The sequence below is a fragment of the Colletotrichum phormii genome (assembly GCF_030913505.1).
Source record: "Colletotrichum phormii strain CBS 102054 chromosome Unknown BDP81scaffold_1, whole genome shotgun sequence".
In the NCBI taxonomy this organism is placed as follows: Eukaryota; Fungi; Ascomycota; class Sordariomycetes; order Glomerellales; family Glomerellaceae; genus Colletotrichum; species Colletotrichum phormii.
Genome location: NW_026851443.1, coordinates 2,602,546 through 2,628,520, shown reverse-complemented (window position 1 = coordinate 2,628,520; position 25,975 = coordinate 2,602,546). Strand labels below are relative to the sequence as shown.

The 25,975-nt window shown below is 54.1% G+C and overlaps 6 protein-coding genes across 6 annotated transcripts; 3 read left to right on the top strand and 3 right to left on the bottom strand.

Annotated features, from left to right (window-relative positions):
- Positions 1-2,181: 2,181 nt before the first annotated feature.
- BDP81DRAFT_306329 (uncharacterized protein) lies at positions 2,182-7,057 on the bottom strand (the record flags this gene model as incomplete). The annotated part of the gene is made up of 2 exons (XM_060583263.1): positions 2,182-6,849; positions 7,019-7,057. The coding sequence occupies 2 exons, from the start codon at positions 7,055-7,057 to the stop codon at positions 2,182-2,184; spliced, it is 4,707 nt and encodes a 1,568-aa protein (XP_060451946.1).
- A 3,361-nt stretch (positions 7,058-10,418) lies between these two features.
- BDP81DRAFT_444550 (uncharacterized protein) lies at positions 10,419-12,381 on the bottom strand (the record flags this gene model as incomplete). Its single annotated transcript, XM_060591851.1, has 2 exons — positions 10,419-11,311; positions 11,622-12,381. 2 exons carry the CDS (start codon positions 12,379-12,381, stop codon positions 10,419-10,421), a joined length of 1,653 nt encoding a protein of 550 aa, XP_060451945.1.
- Positions 12,382-14,699: 2,318 nt separating this feature from the next.
- BDP81DRAFT_444549 (PHD-finger domain-containing protein) lies at positions 14,700-16,775 on the top strand (the record flags this gene model as incomplete). The annotated part of the gene is made up of 3 exons (XM_060591850.1): positions 14,700-15,274; positions 15,453-15,746; positions 15,788-16,775. The coding sequence occupies 3 exons, from the start codon at positions 14,700-14,702 to the stop codon at positions 16,773-16,775; spliced, it is 1,857 nt and encodes a 618-aa protein (XP_060451944.1).
- A 3,391-nt stretch (positions 16,776-20,166) lies between these two features.
- BDP81DRAFT_11941 (P-loop containing nucleoside triphosphate hydrolase protein) lies at positions 20,167-21,770 on the bottom strand. The gene is made up of 2 exons (XM_060581581.1): positions 20,337-21,770; positions 20,167-20,267 (listed from the first exon to the last, which is right to left on the bottom strand). The coding sequence occupies exon 1, from the start codon at positions 21,520-21,522 to the stop codon at positions 20,383-20,385; it is 1,140 nt and encodes a 379-aa protein (XP_060451943.1). The 5' UTR covers positions 21,523-21,770; the 3' UTR covers positions 20,167-20,267; positions 20,337-20,382.
- A 723-nt stretch (positions 21,771-22,493) lies between these two features.
- On the top strand, positions 22,494-24,456 carry BDP81DRAFT_306962 (HCO3 transporter family-domain-containing protein; the record flags this gene model as incomplete). Its single annotated transcript, XM_060583321.1, has 3 exons — positions 22,494-22,933; positions 22,991-23,084; positions 23,137-24,456. 3 exons carry the CDS (start codon positions 22,494-22,496, stop codon positions 24,454-24,456), a joined length of 1,854 nt encoding a protein of 617 aa, XP_060451942.1.
- A 690-nt stretch (positions 24,457-25,146) lies between these two features.
- On the top strand, positions 25,147-25,967 carry BDP81DRAFT_305809 (short-chain dehydrogenase; the record flags this gene model as incomplete). Its single annotated transcript, XM_060583206.1, has 2 exons — positions 25,147-25,608; positions 25,686-25,967. Coding segments are annotated over 2 exons (744 nt in total), but the record flags the coding sequence as incomplete, so codon positions are not given.
- Positions 25,968-25,975: the final 8 nt, after the last annotated feature.

Below are 25,975 nucleotides of genomic sequence, written 5' to 3'. Positions count from 1 at the left end.
CTTTTCCCGGCCGACGGATGATCCGCGATGGCATGAAAAAGCCAAGTCAAGTACACAGTCAGGCGAGCTCCCATTCAACGACGTGTAGTTGAGTGGGACGATGGTTTGAATCAATACGCCAATGACTACTTCCGAAGCCACTCACCGACTGTAAAGCTACTACACCGATGAGGGGGGTTTGAGCCATGAGTCGTCAAGGCCCGCTTGGACTCTGGGGTATTGTCCCGCCATGACGTTGTTTGGATTTCTTCTCGAAGCACTCGTCTGATAGGGGGGACGGACGGGGGTTTAGGGGGAATGGGAAATGGTACAATGCTATTGTGCGCAGCAAACCGGAACTTCTCTCTCTCTCTCTCTCTCTCTCTCTCTCTCTCTCTCTCTCTTCCGCGAGCGCGGCCCCCCCCCCTACGAATCGGCCGTTGATGACAGACCGTTTTCTATCGCGTCTGTCAAGAACACGCCTTCTTGTCATGGGGAAGTTCAAGGTTTCAGACAGCTGCGGATGTCTCTGCTCTGATTGAGGACGTTGGGCTCGGCTTTCTCAGGAGGGAGTCCGTCACGTACCTGATGTACGTTTCCGGATCGACGCGCCATCGGCAAGTCTCTTCGGGAAGCGGGAAGGAGGTGGAGGAGCCGAGCAAGTTGCTCCGCATCCTCGGCTTCTCGAATGATGCTCTGCTTGTCTTGTGGGCTGGATCTTGACAGATGGGCTCTCTCTCCCAAAGCTCTCACTGTCCACCCGAAGCTCTCGTTCTCTCCCGATATTCTCAGGCTGTTTGTCAGCTGAGTAGTGGGCGGGGCGGAGAGACCCCCTGAAGTCTACACTCTATAGCTGAGGAGATGGAGGGCACCTGTAGGATTGAAAGATGTACCTCGCTCGAGACTTTGACGTTGCAATCCTCCGTGGCCGAGGCATCGTGGAAGGGAGGGTGTGAGCTCTGGCACAGTCCTCAGTCCTTCTTCCGCTTGGACCCCGGAGGAAAGGAAGCAGCAGACTGACCCCAACGAGCATAGAAACTGGAAAGGGGGGAAAACTTGGACCAATGGCTTTTTACCATGTGGTCAACTGCCGTCTAGACGGTATTGCTGCAAAACGGTTCTCTACCTTCTTCTCCTAGTCTTTCTGCTCGTTTGGAAATGTTCTAGGCTGAGTGTAGTTGGGAGAAAAGGAGGAAGAAAATACAACCTGGACAAGAAGACATCAAGTGCTGTGGGGACTCACCATCACATCCAGGAAGCTAGGACGCATCTTTCCGTATCCCAGTGAAGGTGATTCTAAGAGAAGCCTGGCCTAAAACTCTCCTCACACTTATCGAGATACTTACTCAAAGAATTGAACAAACCCCGTTAGTACGTGTTGAAGATGCGTCACCGTCAACTAGCCTCGGTTGTTAGATTCCACGGTTGAGGTGCCGTTGATCTGACTTCATTCCGCCTAGATTAAGTCGGCATCAGATCGAAAGGGGTCATATCACACACCTCATCACAGTGAGCCGGATGAAATACACATTCATCGCCACCAAAAGATGAAATGGTTTCAATAAGAGAAACACAATGTTTGCATTCGAACAATACCCCGTAGTTATTGTTTGGTATCATAATGACAGAAAGGTAACAAAAGATAAAAGTCCTGATGCTTGTATATATATCCCATTCTCTCCACCACCTTGCATTGTCCTCCAAGGGGTTCAGTGAGGACTTCCCATTGGTGTGTGATACTCCTGTATCCCATATCGTGCTTTCCCGTTCCCTGAAACCAGAGTTCGCCTCTCATAAAGCGGTACTGTTCATAAACGTACAAAAAAAAGGTAAAGAAACGTAAAGCCTTGTTTTAAGTGTATGTGTTGTAACATGCGTGTGTTGTGGTATGGAAGTAGCAGTTAGTCGACTCCTTTGCACATGTGTCTACGCCAGAAGCCTCCTTCAAAACGCCCGCTCCCACTTGTGGGTTTTGGATGTAGAAAACGAGTGAGAAAGCCAGTACGCCTCTTGAAGTGGACGACTGCGCCGTATTAAGTAAAGGTAAGTTTGCCGGGCGACTCCGTTGTAATGCGGGTCGTGGGTGTCGTATGCCCAAAAAAGAGGAAAATCACAAATTCGAAAATGATGGCCGGTGTGATGTGATGGCCACTATAAGTAAGTAGCGTAGGGGAGGCCGACTTAACAGCATACCCCGGACGACTAGTCATCAAGCTTGAACATGCGCCTGAGCGTGCCAAACTTCTTCTTCTTCTTGCCCGAGGAGTCCAGCAGGACGCTCTCTTGGTCTTCTTGATACCCCGAGGTAAGTACCTGGTTGGTGCTCCGGCGCTTCATAAACGTCGGCCTGGACGCGTCCACGGGCTTGTTGTTATCAGCCGTCATCGGGCGCTTCTCATCGTCAAAGTTCTCCTCAACGAGAGGCCAGTTCTCCATGGGTAGCTTCTGGAGCTTCGACCCGTTTGTGCCACGGAGAGCCGAGATCTCCGAGGCGCTGCGCTCCAGCTTCGTGTCCATCCTGGCGCCGCTCTCGCCGGCGGCGGGCCGAGAGATCTTCCCGGCATCAGAGTCCTTTCTGCGCCGAAGAATAGAGAGGAAGCTGCCTCTGCGTTCGTGGTTTGGTCGGGTGTTGACGACAGGAGCCGTGGATGACTCCATAAGCCCTCCACGAGGAGACCCCGAGGACGGCAAGCCATGACCGTCCGTTTGAGACTTCACCAGGCGGCCGCTAGCGCCAGAGACCTTTCTCGGAGATAGTTTAGGCTTTTGCAGAACCGGCAGCGGCGGCGCCTCCTCGTCGCTACTGTCAGGCAGGTCCGGAGAATCTTCTGCCTTTTCGTCGTATCGAGGAGAAGGGACCTTCATTGCAGCCGCTGCAGCGGAGCTTGATGCGCGCATGCTCTTCGGCACGTTGTGCGGTGCGGATGCAGGCGCTGTCTTTTCATCTTCGTCGCTAGAGTCGACAAATCGGCTGCGGAATCCAGAGGGCCCAGCATCGTCTTCGTCGCTCGAGTCGCCAAAGCGGCTCTTCCCCGGTTTCGCCGGGTTTCCCGTCACCTTTTTGGAAGATGACTTGCCGAAAGACGGTAGGCGCATGCGACGCGTGCTTCCATCACTCGAATCACTTCGCAGCGTGCCTCGCATAGTTGTACGGTTGCCCATGCTAATCGGTGGCTGAGACGGCGAGGCGGGTGGAGACATTGACCGGAGGCTGAAGCGCGAGTTCCTACCGGCCGCCGCCTGCTCGGCCTCCCCATTGGATCGCATCGATTTTCGGAAGCCAAATCCTTCCTGCTTTGGCCGAGACCGTCGAAAACTGGTCTCGCTGGAATCGGATCCTCGTCGACGGGGTGTCGACTGCATCGCTGCTTGCATGGCTTTCGCCATCTCAACGCTCGACATTGTGCTGTCCATGGAGAGGTGCTTAGAACGAGTGTCCTGGCTAGTCAAAGTTACGGGGGCTGCCCTTTGCTGGGGAACAGCCCCTGATTGAGACGAGCCATTCTGTCTCATAGACTTCCTCATGCCTCCAGGAGCCGCAGCTTGTGTTTGGTGAGAGCCTTGAGGAGCTTGAATGTCCGATCGCATCGACTTTCGCATACCGGAGTTTGTAGCCGCAGACGGCTGTGTAGGTGCACCACGCATTGTCTTCTGGAGTCTCCCATTAGCTGGTGCTGCCTCTTGAGCCTGCCGTCCTCGCATAGTCTTCCGAATAGCGACTGGCGGCTCTGCTTGGTCCTCTTCATCGGCGGCTCTAGTTCCAGACTGGATTTGGTAAACGCGTTCTGGGTTGGTGGAAGCCTGCTGTTGTTCGACAGGGTCGCTCTTGCGAACAGACTTCTTCCTCTTGGGCTTCACGGGCTGGCCAACCTCTTCGAGGTCGCCTTCGGCCCCGGCTTCCTCCAACGCCTCTTGCTCGAGTTGTTTCCGCTTGTCACTTGTCAATCCTTTCCAGTAGAGCTTGGCCTTCTCCCACTCATCCTCTGGTTGCTGCGAGCCATTTGACAACTGCGAAACGTCCGGCGCATAGTGCGTTCCTGAGACATCAGCGTCGTGAGCAGTCCCCTTTTGGGAATCTGCTAGAGCCTTCTTGTAGAGCTTCTGAGAAACCTTGTCGGAAACGGGTGATGCGACAACGGCGTCGAGAGACATGAAACCGTCTCCGTCGATATCTGAGAGGTCTTCGTATGCGTCACTGTAGATGCTATCGCCTTCGGACGCAGATTCATCGGTGGGAATGGATTGGGGAACGGCAATTGCGGAAGATTTGGCGGCGCCGTTGGAAACTGCCGTCGATGTCGGCTGATCATGCTTCGTCACATCTGTGGTAGGCACAGCGCGGGTTTGCGGACCGTTGTCCTCGCTGTCATCGCTCGGGAAACCTCCCGGAACATCAAAGTAGCTTGGACCTGACAGACTGGCTGGGTCGTTGCTGACTGTCTCCCTGGGAGTTGGTGTCGGTTGAATAACGGAGATAGAAGGGAGGTAATCCTCTTGCCGTTCAATGTTATTCTCGTGAACGGGGCCTGTCGAATATTGCGGCTGGTCGACCAATTCAGGATGGTCGGCAATGATTTCCTCCTTGACTTGCGCAGGAGGCAAGGTTGGCGCGGGCTCCTGGATAACCTCTGAGTCCTGGAAAACTTCCGCCTCGTCTTCATCTTCCGAACTCGTGCTGCTGGGCGAATAATAGCCACTACCTTCCATCGACGTAACCACGGGCGGCAATGGCTCTCTGAATCTCGATATGTTTGCAGGGTTTCTAGCCGTCTGCTCCTGAAGATGGAGAATCGAGCCAACATTGTGGTCGTTGGACTGCCCAAGTGGGATCGACCGGTCCGGTGTGCGTTCCGGGGTATCTGGGCCAGATGTCGTCGGTGATTCAGTGGGCCGTACGAGTGGCCGCTCCTCCTCACTGTCCCGCGGCATCTTCTCACGGACACTGCCGAATGTGGGCAAGGCGGGTCGTGGTTGCATGACTTCGTCTTCATCCAGGGCAACCGCATCTTTCTTTCGGCTTCGGCCCAGGTGGTTGTACCAATGTCGTTTCGTGTTTTGAGGACTCAAGGGAAGAGGTGAATCCAGCTCCGGCTTTGCAGCGGATTGTCCTACGACCTTGGTGTTCTCATCGTCAAAGCTGACCCGTACACTCTTTTTGCGTGGCACCGGCGCCTCCACTGCGGTGACCTCGCTGCCAAACCGGCTTGGCCCCGACGCTTCAGAGCCCTCATCTGACGGTGAGGCACCGCGGGATGGGCTAATTGAATGTTTCATGGCGGACTTTCGAGGCGAGACGGATCGAGGAGGAGGCTCGTGCCTGATGGCTAATTGATCTGCGCCTAATGCAAAGCGTGCTGATCTTGCAGGACTGCTCGAGTGAGCACGTCCGTTCCTGATACTGCCATGCTGCTTAAGCTGTGAAGGACTAGGTTGCCTTTGGGACGACGTCTGTGCTGGAGCTTCGACAGCTGTGCTTTCGGATGACAGCGTTGGTTGCTTCGGGGGCGCTGAAGACCTCACAGGTACGGCGTCAAGAACATCAGAAACATCGTGGCGCACCGGAGGCTGTGGGGCTTCGTCCTCGTCGGAATCCTCCAGATCGTCCTCGGATTCCTCCTGTACTATAGAAGGTTTCCTTCCTAATTTGGGCGCGCCTTGGCGAGGTTCCGAATGCGGCAGAATCGTGGCACCATCACTCTTACGTACATCCTGCACAACCGGCTGCTCTACCTCGGGGTTAGATGCCGGTTGCGTGTGAGCGGTTTCTGTTTCACGTTGAGAAAGCTGTTTGATGGTTACGACAGGTGCTGGAGGCGGTTGCTGGTGATGCGTCGGTACAGTCTTCGGCGGTACAGTCTCCTCAGTTTGAGGTTGACTTTGTTGCTCGGGAGCACCGGTGGGAACCCGAACTTGTGATTGTTGCTTCGGTGCTGGTGTCGATGCAGGGGTAGACGCACTTGCACGCGTGGGCTCTTCAGCTGCGACCGCAGTGCCTTGCGCTCTCCCCATCGTACCTTTGGCCAAGTGGGAACCACTTCTGGACAAACCTTGCTGGTGTTTTGACTTCTTGACGGGCTTCTCAGCAGCATCCCGAACTTTCTGTTCGCTTACCAGCAGACTCACTCTAGGAACCATCCTCCTCGAATTGGGATCATACACGAGTGACTGAGTATCTGACGCCGTCGTGTGGCGCGACGCTGCTGACTCTGATCGGCGGGGTGAGACAAATCGCTGGCTACTTGTCATTGACATGCTCTCGATGGTTGGTGATGCCGGGGGCGATGCGCCTGGCACCCTCGGATATGAAAAGTTTATAGAAGAAGTTGGGCTTACAGCTCCCGGGCGAGACTCTGGAGAGGCGACGCGCATTGGGGCATCCGACGTTCTCACGTTGGCCAAATTGCCCTCGTGCGCGGCCCCAAACCACGATCCGGCGCCGTCTTGTTTCTTCTGACTCGCTACGCGGAACGGCTGCATCTGTAGGCTCGTTGACCTCTTGTGGGAAGAGCTCTGGCTCGTGATGGATCGCATGTCGTCCGGGATATTCGGGACTGGTGGCGCATCGGGGGCAGCAGCTATCGGTGTTCGGTGTGGTGAAGGTGAGCGGAAGGTCCGTTCGGTCATGGAGTTCTGGCTAGGCGATCGGTGTAGGTCCCTTTGAGTGTCCTGGCTTCGCTGCGACGAGACCGATCGACTGCGCCTTTGTGTCCGCTTTGTCTGTACTTCGGCGACATTGATGGGTGTTGTAGGTCGCGATCGCAAGGCAGCGGCGGCGGCAGCAGATGACAGAGACGAGCTGGATGCGCGTCGCGCAAAGGCTGAGGCAGCTGCCGTAGCAGCATTAGGATTTGCGGTTGCGGCGGTCAATGGCTAGACGGCAACAGGGTCAGTTGTGAACCACAGACTCCAGGAACGAAGGCAGCGCAAATCGCATGGGAGAGTGAGAGTGCTCTTGGTGGTGAAGAACAAACATGCAGCAAGCCGGTGCGGTGAGAAACTATAGGCAGAAAAAGCATCAGTCGGCATAATGACGACATACCTGATTGGCCTGACGGTGCCTTCTCGAACCTCCAAACATGTTTGCTTTGGGTTCGGGAATATCGATCAACGGCGCATGGCCTGAGATGGTTTCGTAGCAAGTTGCATGGAATTAAAGGTGAAGGAGAAGATAGGGAAGCGCAGGAAGAAAAGTAAGTAAAAGTGAAGACTAAGGAACAAAGTCCACTGGGTGTGGGGGGGAAGGGGGGCGGCTTGGATGACTTTGGAGAGTTGGAGTTTGTCCTGGGGAGGCCAAGCGACAGAGGGCTCAAGGTGGTGGTGTCGGTGTTGGTGGACGAGTGGTGATATCCCTGGGGGAAGGAAAATGGAGGAGCTGGGGTGGGAGAAGTGGTGGATTAGAGGGACGTGGATGGGACGGGATGCGATGGGATGATGACGGAAGAGGTGAGTCGGAATTCAGCCACGATGGGGGGTGGGGAGAGAGGCCCCTGCTCTGTGCGCTGCTTTCATTTCACTTTTTTCCCCTCCCATTCCATTCCTGTCCACCTACGGATACATAGGTATTCAGAAGTACATTCATTATCCACTACCTTACGCAGTATGGACACAGATTGACAGCGAAATGCAATGCAAAGGCGGCGAGCGACCTGCACCTTACCGCTGCTGGCTGGAGGCTTCTTCTTTCTACTGGAATCACCCTTGTTTCGGCTCTGCCGCCTTTCTGTTTTGGGACAACGCCATGCCGGGTCTGGCCCAGTGTCTCAAAGCAAGAGGGTGCCAATCCGACGGGCCCTGCTGCTAAAAATCCCAATGCCCATGTCGAGCTGGCATGGCGCTGGGCAGCATGCAACTGCAGCATGTAGCTGGGTTGGGAGCTTAGGTGTTGCTTGTTACTACGGCCAACTTGCTGGCAACTCCCTCGCTCACTGGTGCTGGCTACCTGATCTGTGAGGTGATCTACTGCGAGGTTTTTGTGACAGCTTCGATGACCTGGCACCCTGTGTCTCACAGGCATTGGTCCACTCCCATCCGAGAAAAGACAAGACCAAAGGAAGAAAACTTCGGCCCAAGATGCTGCTTGGGGGTTGGTTAACAATTCCGTCGTCATCAAGACACAACAGAACACACAGACATAGTCGAGACTGTCTTGTCACCTGTATCCTATACGTACAGAGATATCGCGCAAGATATCGCTTAGTGTAGCAATGGCTCAAGGAACACGCATCAATCCGCAACATCCTCCCGTTTCCATTGTTCCCCCCTTGTCTACACTCTACCCCCCGATGATCCATCCGTCGTGTCTGAGAAATCTAGAGGTCTCATGTCTTTGAAGGGACAAGTCCTACCGAATGAACTAATCGAGTCTCGGCTGTTTAGGACCTTGGTGAAGCAGCCACGGCAGCCAACCGAGGAGCCGGTCTTCTTTTCTTTCACTCCCAAAGCCCTTCCCTCTCATAAGGCATGATTCGCATGCGAGGCGGCTCAGCCAACGGCAGGAAAGTGCCACCACCACCACCTGGGGGTGTACAAAGTACCCGACATGAGTACAACCCACCGACGGATACGTCAAAGTTCCAGAGTGCCGAACCTCATGTGGAGCAGTTGATCGACGTCTCGCAGAACCTTTTGGCCTGGGGCCCTGGCACCTGGGGCTTGCTGTGGTGGGTGGTGGGATGGTGGATGGGACAGGGTTGTTTCAGGCCTGGCCCGACTGACAGCGAAGCTTTTCCACTGTCCAGTCTTGCCAGTCTCTGTTTCCCTCTCTCTGCTCCGTAGGTATTATGATTTGGAAGCTCTCCGGCGTAACCCGCCAACGGCTTGCGCGGAACGGCTCTAGCGGATGGTGAGAAGCTTGATCTCAGATCTGTCTGTTCTGCTCTCTCTTTTCCTGGACGGGCCGCGTAGATTGAGGCTTTGCGATAGATTAATACATTCGCAACATCGCGATCCGGAGTGACTCTCCGGGGAGAGTGCCCCTCCGACGACCCCAATAACACCCACCATGAACCCCCCAAAACACATCATCAACCTCCAAGGCCCATGCATGCTCCCCCAAGCCGCAATCATCGGCCACACAACACACAGTCAATCGGAAGAAACGGAAATCTCCCCAATTTCCTTATAGCTGTCTCCCAAACATCACAAGTCCCCCGGAAGCCCAAGCATTCCCGAGCGGATAGCGCGGTCAGAGCCTACGGTAGTGCCGAAGTCGGTCTTTACGCTGCGACCTCCGCCGGTAGGCCAAGCCATCTCTGTTCTAATTCCTACCTCACTTCTAAATATGTAGGAGCCAAAGGACAAGGCGATCATTTTACAACACAGACTCCAAGTCCCTACTTGATTTTCTCCCATCTCACTAACTCACTTTCCGTGGCTCGTGAGGAAAGTCAAACAGCAAGCTGCTGTTCAAGCGGTATGAGTGAGGCGGACAAGCAGGAACTGGAAAACTCCGAACAATGACGGGGACATAGTCTGAAGGAGCCCGCTTAATAAGGCAATATTCTGTAAATGAGTCGTTAGCTTCGTAGGGTCCCGATGGAGGAGGCTAGACCTACCGCTCCATGCCACCTTAGTCAGTACAACAGTCCGTGACGTCATACTTGGTAGGTGCATCTAGCTACGGGTCTTTACCAGGCACCTTACAATTAAGGTAGTGGAGGTCTATCAAAGATACCTGTGACCAGCATTCTGTAGAGAAATCACGTACAATAGAAGCAACATCGGGTAAGGGTGGTCAATTCTGCTGAGGACGACTTGTTGTAGTCTGGGGGTAAGGCCTGCGTGTATCCATCTTTGACAAGTAACCTCTACAAGACACTCGACACCCTGTCTTCTCCCTCTCTCGAGCCTCAAAAGTCTAGACCTGGCTGAACCGATATCCATCCCTGCCCCTTGATTAAAGTTCCAAGCCTCCCTCAAAAGCTTTCCCTAAGGACCGCAGCAAGAGCTTGATTCATTGCCGAGTGTTCTCTTCGAACACATGGGCAACGCGTGGTGCATTCCATCATCATGGCATAGAACTCAAACTCTCTGAGCCGAGTATTGCCTAAAAATATTATTTTTTTTTTTTTTTTTTTTTTTTTTGGTTTTTCGGTTGTTGCCAACTTCCATTGCCGACAATGGTGCTGGCCGATGATAGAATCCTGTTGATGACGAGGTCATGTTCCAATCCGTAGTTGAAAAGGGCCTTTATCCAAACCCCAACTTGGTGGGTCATGATACGTCCAATATCATCAAACAATGTCCAAGTGTGTTGGTGTTTCCTTCACCTGCGAACCAGGCAATGACCAGCCTCCAACACTGAGACCTGTAAGGCCAATGCTGTGTTGTCGGATCGATGCGATAACGGATATATTGAAGTATGGGTAAGCGAAGGTGACCATAGGCGGTACCCAAAATCACAGTGCTGTGCACCCCAGGAAGCCTGCGAGTGGACCTCCTCAGTCAACTGCCTCGCCAGGATCATCCACCTCATTCTGGTCTCCGCCGCAATCACTGCAGGTTGTATGTGGGCAAGTACACTCTTGATCTGGATCGTCGCTGAGCAACATTGGCGGATCGTCTTGAGAGTATGTATCTTCAAAATCTTCGTCGTTGTGATAGTTGCCGTTCGGATAGTCGTCGAGATAGTCATCGCCAGGACTCGAGTTGCTCTCGTCAGGGCCCACAGAAGCTTGAGTGATTTGGCTCTCGGCGTGGTTCTGAGATGATGCCGTCTTGGCAGGCGACTTGGCTTGCTTCCTGGCCTTCCTGCCCTTGGTTTTGGCCTTCTCCAAAAGCCGCTTGCGCTCTTCATCCTTTTCGCGGGCTTTCTTGTCCTTGATCTCGTATTGCCGAATCAAGGCGTAAGGAGGCGAGCCAAAGATTCTCTCGTACTCGCAAAATTCGCAAATCCACATATCTTCAAGCTTGGGTGGATTTTTGTAGTATCTCTCTTCGGCTTCCTGACGACGTGACTTGGCTGCGTTACGCAGTTCCTTCTCGGCAAGCTGACGGCGCTTCTTCTTCGACATGGGCCGGGGAGCTTTTTTGCCAGCAGGCGCAGGATCGCCTGAGCCAGTCTCCGTGCCGGCGGCGTCTGGCGCAGTCTGTGTCGCCATCGAGGCGTGTCTGGCTTGTCTGGGGTATCCGGGATGGGATATCGCAGGATCAGTTCCAGGCCAGTGAGGCTTTGGAACTGGGGAATCGCAAGTGAAAGTGAACTGAGTGGCAGTAGGGCTAGATTTGACGCTGGAGGATTGCTGATGAAGAAGGCTCACGTTTTCCTGGCCGGGAGCCGAAGGAGCCTTTTCTGCATTAGCGATGGCACTGGAAATGATGCCGGGATTTTCGTCTGTAAGTGTAGGAATTAGCGGCGTATCCCAAGAAAGCAGCTAGCTGTGATAAATACGCGAAAATGGAGGATGCTGTGATTGCTGGAGAGAAAGTTGAGGTGAGGAAGCAAAGGGGCCACTGTTTGTAGCTAATGGCGTGGATGCCTGCGTTTGGAATCAAAGGGTGCAGGAGCAACCTGCTATGAGGTGCAGCAGCTGCCTTTCTTTCCATCCAGCAGCAATCGCCACTGCCATCAAGCACTGCAGCATCCTATTCGACTTCTTCTGCCTCTCCCATCTGATTTTGTCCTAGACACATGGGGAACTTACTTGGCGTGGCCCATTGAGGAGGCCGGATCTTCGCTCCCCTGCCCACCCAGTTGTTTGTTGCGTCGCATAAAGCCCTGAGAGGACTTCTGCCATTTCTTGATCTTCCGAATCTGCCTCTTCCCGGTCCTGAGATACCTTGGTTGTTTCCAACAAAGCTTCCAGCCCCGTAGTATGACGGCGATATTGATCCAGCGAAGTCACCGTGGTCGTTTGACGGAGACATCACTGTTGATACACCTATAGAGTTGATGTCACCCAGGGAATGTACACCAGATAGCGACGAGTCTCCGGCAGTCGGAATCTTCCTTTTCTTCTTGTTGTTGGTGTTCTCGAACGATTCGTATCCATCTGCTGAGGATGTTGTCGAAGGAGGCGGCTGAGGGCTGGGGTGCTTGAAGTGTTCCGGTTTCGGAGGCTTCGTTGAGACGCGGTTAAGGATCTCTGGATGCGAGCGCCGAACAACTTTGCTGCTGCTCAGCGCCAATTCCTCCTCGTCACTCTCTCCAATCGCCGGGGTCCCTCGAGGTGCTCCCCCGTACCCTCCACTGCCTCGACTCGCACCATTCAAGCCTCCTGTCCTCAAGGGCATCTCATCTCGCACAATATTTGGGTAGTAGAACAGAGGGCTACTGTTGTGGTTCGCAGGGGGGTACTCGATGGAGTCCGCCACCTCAGGAGAGAGGCGTTCCCTCAAGCGACGTTTCGGCAAGGGACGAATCGGCCTCTGGGGGAATAGAGAGGAGACGCTTTCGGGAGACATTGTTCGATTATGACCTGCTTCCGCATAAGAACCATCGAGGTTAGCAAGCTTCTCGGTCGAATGATAAAGCCTCAGGCCGGTGAGTTTCAAAGGCGCATGACCTGTGCAGTCGGCCGCCACAGCCAGCTCCAAAGTCTCGAGCGCCGATTCAGCAGCGCCTGACATTCGGCGGAGGACTATAGTGGCAGCATCCTTCGAAAGCAGTGGTCGAGAAGGTGGATATGGCAAGGTGGTGGCGGGAGTTGAACTTGGAGAAGAGCGACGCATACCCATAACACCTCATGCTACAAGCCATGCAAGGCAGGCCAACGCGGACAGGGCGATTCACGTTACGAAGCTTGAGGCTGCCAGCAGTGCGACGGGGGATCGTGTTGGTGTTGCTGGAGCAAAAAAGGCTCTCGTTCGGTGGGTTGGGAGGTTCGCGAGGAAGGGGGGGGTATGGATCCGTATTAAATGCGGGAGGAGCTCGTAACCCTTGATTCCTGAGTTTGCCCAACCATCAGCGTATGTCCGCAATAGATAGCTGGCCCAACGACAAGCCAGACAAACACATGCTGCACGTTCAACCAGGTCCGATCGATAATTTCCTCCTACCCTTGAACAAATCAAGGGAGCGCAGCGCAACGAAGCTCAGGTGAGGTACGAGCGGACCTCTACTTGTTCGCCAGAAGAGGGGAGCGGGCATACCAACTCGGTCCACCAGAATTCGGCCGGGTTTGCTCCGTGTTCGACTTTGGGCACACAGGAGCTAAAAGAAGCAGAGTGTGCAGTCAGGCGCAAGACGACGTTCAGGTAAAACGCAAAGGCGACGGCAAGTTTAGTCGAGCTCTGGACGGAGTGTGGGAAAGTCAAGGTTGGTATCGAATTCCCCAGCTTTGATTGCTAATGACAGCATTTGATAATGTCTGGTGTGTGATTAGGAGACGTAGGTCAACAAGGGCCGGTCGAAACGCATTAGATAAGCAAGCCAGGGCTCCGCTGCGGATGGACTGCCTGGGGTGGGAGGTTGGGGCCTTTGGAGGGGGCAGGTAATTACCTTATGGCTCCAGATTCCAAAGCTCAAAGCGGACAGGCAAAAGTGACGAGGGAGCGAGGGAGCACGGAAGGGTTAGATTGAAATGGGAAGTGGAAAGGGAAGAGATGCACACACTGTGTGCTGTGCATAAAAGTGACTCGCTGCAGGATGCAGATATTGGAGAGACAGCGGGAAAGCGGGTGGTAAATTGGGCTTCGAGATTAGACGAGCACTGTTGGCAGGGGAAAGTCATGGACTGTAGCTTTGGGCGGGGGGGGGGGGACCTGTGCAGCGTGCTCGAGAGATGCAATGAAGGCGGCGGGCTCGGAAGAAAATGGCTGATGTTGCTCGATTGACTAGTCCCAGGTACTCCCATTTTCTGCCTTTTTGGAGGGCAATTTGTGGGAGAAACACAGTGCCGTCCAAAGTCGCTAGTACACAGACTGTCATCGACTGGGTTTTTCCGACGGCAGCACAGCACAAGACGCACAACACAATTCCCATCCCACTTCCGCTCCGGGATCCCTTCCTTTCTCCTTTTGTGCAGCGACTTATGCAGCACAATCACCTGTGAAGCCATTGGTGTAAGGTAGACCGTAACCCATTGGCAGCACCTGGCCGCCAGCCCCGCAAAGCTGCCCTGCTCTTTTCCCTGGGTGCGTTGCTCGGAGGGCAGTGGGCAGTGGCAGCTCCTGCACTGCACGCCAGAGCCAAAGAGGCGCCGCACCACACTTTACAAGCCCGAAAGAAGTGCGGTGCTGCTGCTCCAGTCCACTCGCCTGTCGGTTTCCTTCACCCAGAGCAGAGAACCATTCTACCCACGGCGCACTCTTTCTCTGACCTTTTCCACCTCCCCACGCCGGCTCCTCTCTCTCCTCTTCTACACATTACCGACCCGTCACGACATGAATCTACCTTGTACTCGATTGTCAGATATGCGAACTGTTCGATTCCTTCAAAAGTCTTGCTGGGGTACCAGAGTCCTCCCTTCTCACTAGCCAGAACTGCGAGTCGCGCCCATCCATTTCTTGCTACTCTCTCGCTCGCACGACTGCCCTCTCACTACAACCACAACAACCAACCCGACCTGCTCTCTGCCCACACTCTCGTTACCTCACCTTACCAACCTTTCCCCTCGCCCCGACATCCCAACTCTACTCTCTGCCTTCTGGCTTCACCCTTGCGACTGCGACATCCTGTACTGCGTCACTCACACGCCGCCGACTCTTCCTCCCCTCCTCCTCGCTCTTCCGAACTCTTCCTCGTCCTCCTCCTCTCTCCGCCGTCCTCCTACGCTACCTCAATGGCACCACCCTCCCCTCGACGTTCTTCACGAGCCCGAGGCAACACAGTCTCTCAATCACAGCAATCCTCGACCACATCGAGTCTTTCGAGTCGCGGCGAGCGAACGACCAGATCCCTCAACAAGACCTCTTCCGCCAAGTCCACCCCGAGCGCCTCGCTCTCCTCGGAGCCACCCGAAGACCTTGAGGACGCTCTCCCCTCGCGGCGCCGAACCCGCGCCCAAGAAGACGCTCGCGACAAGCCTCGTGTCGACCCCTACGATATGGCCACTGGCAGTGACGACGTCCAAGAGGACGACGAGTCCGTACGTTGTGTCTGTGGTTTCGACGAATACCCGGGACCTCCACCCTTTGAGGAGGACTCCAAGCACGGGAAGCACAATCCAGAGGCGGACTTCTTCGCTAGCATCGAGCTGTCCGATGAGGTCTCTGGTCTCTTCGTCCAGTGCGACGTCTGCAAAGTCTGGCAACATGGTGCCTGCGTCGGCATTTTTACCGAGGAGAGCTCTCCCGATGAGTACTTTTGCGAGAATTGTCGCAAAGATTTACACAAAATTCACGCAGCAGCCAACGGGTAAGCAATCCACAGTTCTGTCCAGAAGCTTCCGGGGTCTTGTCGTCCACAAGCTCGCCATTGACTGGAAAGCGTCGGTCGGCGGCAAGGTCATCGGAGAACACAGAACTGAATACGGAGAGACCCGATCGACGACGTCTCTAGTACTTTGACATTGCTAACCTTTCTACTCCTACAGACAACGATACTCGAACTATTTGCCTCTCAATCGACCATCGCGCGCAACGTCCCGAGCCGCATCCTTGGTCAAGGATGGCACCAGGTCGCCCAAGGAAGGGGGCAGGAATGGGGGCCGCGCTTCATCTGCCACCCAGGCCTCAAAGCGGAGGTCGACAATGAACAGCCGGGATGCCGCATACGACGAGGATGAACAATTGCGACGGGCCATCGAGGCCAGTAAAGAAGAGACCGTTTCGGAACCTACGGAGACTACCTCAAGACGAACGAAGCGAGGTCGCAGCGACAGCATTGAGTGAGTCAAGAACAGTTCACTCAGCTACCCCCCGCTAATAGTTGTAGGAACTCGGCAAGCCTCAAGAGGCAGCGTACGAGCTCGCCATCGATGTCGCCGCCTCCGGAGAAGACCGAAGCCATTGAAGATGACACAGACGAGGAAAACAACGGTCGGAATGGCCAACCCAAGAAGCCCCGCGGTACACGTACACAACGTGAAAAGTCGGACCGTGAAGAGCGCGACCGCCAGCGGGCGGAAGCAGCCAATCGGCGGAAGGGTCGTGCAGATCGCAGGAGAGCTGAGGGTACGACTCCTGTAAATCCGGGTAAGGAATCTGAAGCTCACGTGGGCGCAGAATCGGATCCGCCAGAAGAGGTCTCCCTTGCGACAGCTCGGCCTGCTGTCAAACCGACCACCGAGCCTGTGGTGCCTGTTGAGGCGCCCCCGTCCTCTGCCCCGACCCCAGATACCCCGCCTGCGAATCAGGTACCGGTCGGAAGCTCACACAAGAAGACAAGTCGTAACAACCAGAAGAGAGGCAAGGGTCGAAACCAATACACGAAAGACCGCGACGACAACGAAGACACACCGGCAAGGTCAATGTCTAGAGACATCGGCCGGAATCACGACGACCATGCTGGCGCTGGTACCAGCAGGCATTCCCACTCCGATCATCCCAAGCACACCCGGACAAAGGCAAACAGTGCCCACAGCAAAGTATCAATGAACGACATGAAACGCAGGGTTTCGGCGTTCCTCGACTTCATTTCCAAAACACAAGTGGAATTGGCTGGCGAAGCACTACCGGGATCTAGGAGCAGCCAAAACAGCTCCCAACAACAAAGTCCTCGCGCAACGGCTGCGCCAGATGCGCCAAAGATTAGCGTCAACGGCGACTCCGCAATAGCAAAGAACTCGCCTATCGGCACTGCGGCAACAGACGGGAATGGGCCCGAGTCGAAAGATTTTAAAGCATTGAATTGTGTGGAGATGATGGATGCCCTCACGCGAGATCTGCTGCGATGGCAGAATCAATATGCGTCGTGAGCAGGCCTGTATTGGCCGTAACTGCCCTCTATATAAGCGAATTGTCGCTCACTTGAAGCCGAATGGCTGCTTTCGTTTCGGAGTACGATATCACGAGTCTGCCCCCGACGGCATTTGGCGGCTCTATACGGTTTGATGTTTCGTGGCGTTTGGTCTGTTTTGGGGTGTTGAAAATGTTGTTCGAACAAAAGGCTTGAAGGCAGTTCAATCACGAGTTGTTGCTCATGTACGCACTGGTTGTGCGGTTCTACTGTCAGTTGATAATGTCAGGTTCGAGGAGAGTTGTCGGATACCCGGACGCTTGCGAGTCTCCAAGATTGCGGGCGACGTTGTTAGTGATGCACCCAAGTTCAGTTGAGTTTGGTCTTTATCTCGAGTATTGTCCAACCTGATCTACTCGTTTTCTATGTTTTGAAGGATAAGGTGTACAAAAATTGCTCTCCTACGAGATAGGCTTGATATTTTAAATGTATTTGATACAGAGTGTGGGGTATCTTTCTATAATTCTCACACGGACAATCTGGTACTGCTCCGCTAGAATGCTGCCTAAATTTGCCGCTGCCTCAGTCTTTTGGCCCCGCTACTTTACTGGGTCTATGATTGCTTCGAAGTTAGTATAGGTACTTCGTCGCCCGGTCGGCTAATATATATATCTTAACGTTTACGTTACGTAGCTTCGGGTCTTTATATTAGTCCTTGTTTATTATATTTATTATAACGTCATATTAATCTCATATATACAATGAGGTAATTATAGATTTTTAGCTTGTAGTATATTATAGTCAAAGGTATAAGTAAGGGCCGCTATTAATTTAATATTATTTAGTTTTTCTTGCACGATAGCTTTAAGAGGTAAGTGATAAGACTCTTATACAAGAGTATTAAATGGTGAATACTCATATAGAAGCAAGAATATATGAATATAGGGGTAGTTAAGCGTATATAAAAGAGGTTGATAAATGTAAAGAGAGTAACTATATAAAATTATAACTATTATTTTATAGGTATAGTGTGATAATCATTGTAACGAGTGTACTGGGATGGGCCTGACATCAAGAAACAAGGTAGAAAAAGACTAGAGCTCTATGAAAGGTTATAAATGGCATTTAATAGCGAGTGCCTTTCTTGAGAATATCGGGATCTAGACAGTGTGCCAATTCCTCTCCTTTCAGAGGCGACACGTTCTCCTCTTGCCTACAGAGCCTTCTGTTGATTGACAAAGCACATTCACTGGAATACCCTTGTAAAATTACTGGTACTGACGCTAGCATGGACCCTGTCCAGCATCGCAAGAGTTGAACGGTCACAGTCTCATGCTTAACTCAGCTGGGCAATCTAAATCCTATCCACCACATCGTCCACCCTAACCTCGTTAATGATCCTATTGGCTTCCAGGCCTTTCTCCGCGTGACAGAATTCTTTCAGAAGATCTGCCCGCGGTACTAAGGACTAGGTCTTGACCTAGGCCCGACTAACGAATTTCTCCTCTTAGAGGGACAGACGGTAACAACGGAACTAGGGCATCAGCGGGAACTAGGGACGGATAGAACAGACAGTAGCCCACGGGCAAGATTTGGAGGACGTTAGGAAGAGGCGTGTACTATAGAGTATATAGCTCGAGCCTACGGCCCTCCACGCCATATACCCCTCGGGAGGTCGGCCGCAAGGGCGGCAGCGCCTTTGCCGCCACGGCGTTAAACACAATAACAACAACAACAACAACAACAACAACACCCTAACCTCGCCACAGCCCTTGGGGAATACTTGAACCAGGGAAGTTACGTCATTTTTTAACATATCGAAGTAGACACAATCAACAAGTCTTTCCGTCATCATAGAAGCCGAATTATCGTCTTTCTTGTCCCAGGTAAGAGAGCAGACTCATAAACATCTCGGAGTATTGCTAGGTAGCCAGCAGGTGCTCTATGGCATTCAACATGCTTATATGTACGATAAACAGTGTTTAAGATCCTCTTTTCGCTTTAAGGCAGCTGTTTTGCGGATCACGACTCCTAAACCGTTGTCTGTGTCGAGAGAAGGAAGTCGACAAGATGTCCCGCTACGAGCTACTGCGCGTCCGAGTTCTTTTCGATGCTTGGTCGCGGAACGCTACTGAAACGATCTGTAAGTCGACGTGAGAAACCTAAACGCGGGTTCTGAGAGACTATCATAGCCCACAGCATTGCTTTCTTGAACAATCGCAGGGATCACGAGACTTATCACCTTTAGTGACCAGGCCCGCTCAAGACGGATAGACTTGAGATTTAGAAGATATCAAACAACCATAGATTTCAACTCCACTCAAAACGGGTAGACTTGAAATTAGAATATTTCGCAGCGCTACTCCCGACAATACAGGTCTCCAACTTACTTCCTCTCTTTGTGATGGAATGTATTAGACAAACACGAATTCCAGTCCACTCAATATTAGTAGCTTAGAATTCAATATTTCCAATAGATGTGAACTCAAGTTCACTAACAACGGGTGGACTTGAATTCAAACATATTACATAGACATGAAGTTCAAGTTCACTTACTACGGATGAGTTTTAGAGAGGAGTGGACTGGAAATAACCATGTAGACCTCCTTCTGCTACCGCTGCGGAAGGCTGATGTCGAAAAGGATTCATCTAGGGTTTCCATTTACTTAATTCAGTTTTGCCTCAGCTCGCTGCGGAAAGACTGACAAGACTTCGGCTCGCCAAACCGCTGAGAAGGAGGCATCCCAATGTGCTACATAACCTCACCGCTTCCTTTCTATGCCATGTATGGTCGCTTGGAGCTTGCATATAAAGGGGCATGATATACGTATGCAACAGATTCTGGACAACTCACAAGAGATAATCATGGATTTGATGTACTGGTGATGGCGACTGGAAAGTGTTGACCACTGGGTGAAGTTTGTCCCTAGAATACTTTGGCATTCTCCACGTCCCGTACGAATCAACGTAAAGTACACTATCATGCTGGACTTGCCAAGCCGAAAGATTCGCGCCCTGTGCTCAAATTCCGCATCCCCGAGCGGGCGGCCCTGGTATCCTTTGCGTGAACCATCTGCCCATTATTTTCCTTACACTTCATCGACTCTTTCATCCTCGGGGCCCCACAAAAATCAAATGAGACACTCAACCAGCAGCTCCTTCCTCACACACATCCAGTCAAGCATCGGGATGCCGATCATGGTTTCATCGCTCTCCACCACGGGCATCTCCATGTACAATGATGGGGGCTGCTCGAGATCGTAGATGGAGCTCTTATCGGAAGCATGATCGGAAGGTTGGTCGGAAGTCTCGTCGGTAGTGATATCGGAAGCATCGTCTCTGTAGGGAAAGATGCAAGGGGGCGGGCGCAGGGCATCTTCGGAGTCCTGGCGAATGGGCCCAAAGCTCACATCTTGAACTCAAGAGGGTAATATGCTTGGCGCGGTTGGGCTGAATAGGATATTGTCAATGGCGGCCGACTGCTAGCCTGACGCTGCCTCGAGATCTTGACCTGCGCGATGATGTGAGAAGTGGTGCTTACGCAGCAGGAGTGTTTAGCCAAGACCGCGGAGCAACTCACGATTCATTGAATCGATTTCAGTTAGAGGGGCCTGGGCACTCTACCCTTAAATCGCTTTCGTCTTGTTCAAGGCTCGCTCTTTTCGCGCCTCTTTTTCTTTCCTGCGCGCCTGGTTCATGCTGAGCGGGCCCTGCCCCTCCCTGGCCAGCTCTTTGTCCTTGAACGCCTCGTCGGTGATGTCGTCGAGCACAAACTTGCCCAGGTTCCCGACCCGCCACTGCTTAACGATCCAGTCGGCGGCGCTGTCGGCGTTGGTCTCCCCGCCGCTCTTGAGCTTGCCCGTCCTGCGGGCGACGCCGATCAGGAACTCGTTGACCTCGTTCGTGGGCTCGGAATATCGTGCATAGGCGCTCGGGTCGGTGAGGTTGAGGCGGTAGAGGAGGTAGTCGGCGAGGATCTCCATAGGGATGCGATCGTCTTTTACGGAGCCCGCGAGGGCGAGTTTGACCATGTTTTCGGCTTCGGAGACGAAGGGCATGAAGACGCCCGGGGTGTCGAGGACGAAGACGCCTTCGCCTAGGCCCATGCTGCTGTTGCTGTCGCCGTTGGTGCTGTTGCTCTCGGAATCGAGGATGCGCACGGGAGAGGAGAGCTTGCGCGTCACGCCTGGTTGGGCGCCGACTTTTGCGACGGATTGTTTCTTGTGCATGCCGTGGACGCGGAGCTTGTTGAGGAGGGTGCTTTTGCCCACGTTGGGCATGCCGACGACGAGGGCGCGCATGCCTGTCAGGCTGTCGACGGAGCGGGCGACGCTGCGGATTTCGGAGAGGAGTTGTTTCGTGGTGGCGGGGTCGTCTTTGCGCCAGAAGACGACGCGCTGTCTGGTTGTGGAGGTGGCGGTGTTGCCGCCGCCGATGGGGGAACGGCCGGTGCCATTGTGGAAGCGGCGGAGGGCGTGTTCTACCGAGGCGGGGCTGTCGGCGCCGAGGTCGCGGTGGGTGTAGACGACGATGCGTTCGCGGCCTGCGATGGCGCGGTCGAGGACGGGGTTCCAGCTGGTTAGGGGGACGCGGTAGTCGCGGCACTCGAGGACGAGGCCTACGTCGGAGAGGCGGGAGGAGATTTCGCGGAGGGCGGCGTGGTGGTGGCCTAGGTAGTAGGAGCGGGGGATGGATTCGGAGACGTCGAAGCGGAGGCGGGGCGCGAAGGCGGTGGCCGCGCTCCGGCGGGCGGTGGTCGGGAACATCGCCGGGGTGGGTTGGGGGGGAACGGGGACGGGGAAGGCTGGCGGGATTTGCGGGCACCCTTGTGCTAAGGATCCGTTTCTGGCAACTACCTCCTCATCATTGGGAGAGGCGATTGACTTCCTTGGAAGAAGCGGTTTGGGATGGGAAGGGGCTGACGCTTGCAGGTGGTTGAAAGCTGGTAATTTCGGGAGAATGAAAGGTTGGTTCGTGTCAAAATTTCTTCAGCCTGGCGCCGATTGTCCGATAGCCTCGCAGCGGTCGCATCTTCTGATTGGCCGTGAGGAAACATAATCCCTGAAGGAGGAGGGGCAATCTGCTGGCCCCGACGCCGACGAGCATGACGTCAGCCTCGATAGCTATCCCGGCCTGGACCGTGCGTACCTTGGCGTCTGTGGGGTTCTGCTCTGCCAAGACTGGCCAATGAGCACGTGGGGAATGATGGGATGTCGATTTGTCGAAACTTGCCCGAACCTTCTTCTTTATTAAGAAGCCCTTGCTTGCCCTGGCAGCAGTACCACAGTGCCACTGGGAAAGAGTTCGAGTCAAGGGAATCCATGGACCTTGGGCTGCAAGATGGGGTTCGTTGGGATGGGCAAGAAGCTAGCGTTAGCGGGATTTTGTAGTGTTTGAGTTCTTTACGCCTCTGCCGTTTAACCGTTCTGGCTTTTATGTAGTGTTTCTTGTTCTATTTCCAGCTCAATACTTGGTTCCTGTCTAGTCTTGGTTCTTTAAGATCATGTACTTGGTCACTTCTATGTTGTGTAGATCGACCTAGCACATTGATTCTTATTCACCAACCCACTGACTGAACCGCCATATCTCGTGTATCTTACGACTACACACAGGCTCATTCTATGTTGATAGTCGTGAAACTCCCTCCCACATGCCACCAAACCTCTCGCCCACGGGGCCTGACAATGACCGCGGACCACCTTTGGCCCCTTCACCCCGACACCAGGACGATGCCATAATGCCGGTCCGCGAGTCGCACAGCCTCATCAGCGACCGGGCAGAGAGGAGGTCTACCGAAAAGGCAGAAGACCGGGAGGAAGTTTCGATCCATAACGCGGGCTCGGAAGGGCGCCGCAGTGAACGACATAGTGGAGACAGAAACGATGGCACGGGCAACAGCAACAGCAATAGCCATAGGTGGCGTGGCTACATCAAAAGAGACGGCAAGTTGAGGCCATTCAGGCTGCTCAAAGAGGACTATGGCAACTTTAGGTTGAGGTATCTCTCTGACTGGACCGTGTTCAATCAGCTTGTCCTGGCGAGCGCGGTGTACGTCTTCTTTACGAATATCTTGCCTGGCATCACGTTTGCGAGCGACTTGTATGTCTTGACTGGGGAGTCGTGGGGCACGATTGAGGTGGTGTTTAGTACTGGGCTTTGCGGCATCATCTTTGCCTTGTGAGTAGACCTTCTTGTTCCCTGCTAGATTGCCACAGCTCTAACACAGTTTCCCAGGTTCTCGGCCCAACCATTGACGATTCTTGGTGTTACGGGGCCGTTTTCAGTGTTGGCGGAGAATATTTACACCTTATGCGAGAACTCATTCAAGGTATTGTGGCTGTCTATTAAGAAAATCCCAAGATCAAAACTAACCATGGCAGATTCCCTTCCTACCCTTCATGGCCTGGTCATTGATCCACTCGGGCTGGATGCACTTCCTCCTGGCCATCTTCAACGCCCACGACTACACCATGCAATACGTCACCGACTTCAGCGCCGACATCTTCTCCCTCCTCAACAGCGTAATCTACTTCCACAAAGCCATCCGAGAGCTCCAGCGCACCAAAGCAGCCGTCTCCCTCGCCGCCTTCCTCTACTCCATCATCGGCGCCGCGGGCACATGCCTCCTCGCCATCGCCTTGTCAACCGCCGTGTCGTGGAAGCCACTGTTCCACAGGTACCTCCGCATGGGCCTGACCGAGTACGCCGCCGCCATCTCCATCGTCTTCTTCATCGGCATGCCGTACGTCGGCGACCTGGCGACGCTGGACCACAACAGGCTGGAAGTCTCAAAGTCGTTCCGGCCGTCGTCCCCGAGCCGCGAGTATTTCTTTGTCGAGTTTTGGAAACTCCCCATTGGATGGATCTTCATCGCCATCATTCCCGGTATCATCATCAACGTCCTCTTCTACTTTGACCACGAGATTAGTAGCATCATCTGCACGGCCAAGAGGTACGGCACGCAGAAGCCGGGCGGGTACGCGTGGGACGTTATGCTCCTCGGCATCACAACAATCATGTGCGGTATCCTCGGCATCCCGCCCGCCAACGGCCTCCTCCCGCAGGCGCCGCTCCATTCCGAGTCGCTCATGTACACCGTCTACGAAGACCCGCCGCCCGTCGACGAGGTCGAAGAAGAAGGGCCCGGCGAAGGGCCCCCCGCGAAGCCAGTTCAGCGTGTCCACGAGCAGCGATACTCTGCCTTCCTACAGGCAGCGGGCATCCTGCTCTTCATCTCGCCGCCCTTCCAGCACGTGTTAGGCTTCACGCCGACCTCGGTCCTGGCGGGCCTCTTCATGTTCATGGGCTTCCAGTCGTTGTCGGTCAACCCGATTCTTACGAGGATCTGGCAGCTCCTGACGCCCATTTCGGAGCTGCCTGCTCTACCTCACGGCGCTAGCTGGATGGGCATCCATTGCTACACGCTGGCGCAGATTGTGCTCACGGGTATCGTCTTTGGCGTCACCTTGACTGTTGCCGCGCCCGGGTTTCCTATAATCATCATTATATTGGTGCCTGTGCGGCTGTTCTTCATGAATAGAGTTTGGAGCCGGCAGACGCTGCGGTATGTTGATGGGTGGGCGACGCGGGAGGGGAAGCCGGAGGACGATGAGAATGATCGGCGTCGGGAGGGGTTAGTTGCGTCGGGTGAGGCATCTAGACGGGTCCCTGATGAGGAAACGGGGTCCAAGACGGGTTGAGGGTTGGATCTATCTCCTGGTGGTAGGTTAGCATCAGTGGTGTGGTTCGTACTACTCTCCATTCACTTCAGCACCGGCACCTTGTACTGATGTCGTATTGTGACATGAATGAAACCCCAATAATCTCTGTAGACATGCCAAATCCGAATGAACAGGTGGGGTTTGTCAATCGACGGCCACCCCCACGCCACCCCCAAGTGACCCCTCAAGCCACATCCCAATCGACAACATCCAGTCCCATTTGAATACAGGTTGAATGGTGGCGCCGGGTGAATGTACCCGTCCAAGGGCAACGTACCCAGCCACTGCAGAGTCGAGTGGATGAAGGGTGACATTAAGGCCCCGTCTAAGAAACCTCGGCACCGATATCAGGTTGCTTAACCATCACAGGTGCCCGACATCCCCGCGAGTGTGACGAGTTCATTTCATCCAGATCTCACTCAACACCTCAGCTCCATCAACAAAACCCCGGCAGCATCATGTCTTTGTCAGTGGCGGGAGAATACGCAGTCATCACCGGCGCGGGATCAGGTCTTCCCTTCCTTCATCGACATATGCTGAGAGCACCCGTACCTAACACTTCACAGGCATAAACCTCGCTTTTGCAAAGCTACTCTTAGAAAAGGGCTGCTCCGTCATGATAGGCGACCTCGCCCTCCGCCCCGAAGCACAACAGCTCCTCACGCAATACCCTCAGCCCTCTTCCAAGAAACAAACGTCGCATCCTGGCCCAGCCTAGCCCGTCTCTGGTCCAATGCCCTCTCCGCCTTCCCGAAAATCGACATCGTCGTCACCGGCGCAGGCCTCTTCGAACCAGCATGGAGTTCCTTCTGGCACCCTCCCAAAACACTCTCGAACCCGGACAGTGAATCCCGTGACGCAGCAGACGCGGACCCGGGGACGTATGCTGTCCTCGACGTGAACTTGACGCATCCGATCCGGCTGAGCCAGCTTGCGATTGGGTACTGGACGCAGGAGGGGCGAAGGGGGTGTCTGGTGCATGTGAGCAGTATCGCGGGCCACGCGGCGGGGATTGGGTCGCCGTTGTATGTTGCGAGTAAGCATGGCTTGCACGGCTTTGTACGGTGTATGGCCGGGATTCGGGATCGGTTGGGCATTCGGTGTAGTGCTATTGCGCCTGGGGCCGTGATGGTTAGTTTTCTATGTCAACATCTACATCCTTACGTTGAGACTCTGGAACCAGGATATTTGCTGACAAGAAATTAGAGACTCCAATGTGGTTGGAGGACCCGGGGAAGAAGCACAAGACGCAGGGCGAAGGCGTCGAGCTGTTCCTTGAGCCGGAGGAGATTGCTAGGGGTATGCTTGAGCTTTGTGAGAATCCAGAGTATGGCGACGGGACGATTTTGGAGGTTTCCAAGGGGGCTATGCGTGTTGTGCCTCTTTTCCGTGCTGAGCCGCCTAGTGGGGTTGGTGTTGTGTTGCCCAGGTTGGCTGAGAATGCGGAAAAGGTTTGGAAGAAGCTTGAGGGGTCGGGGTTGAGGGTGTAATGAATTAT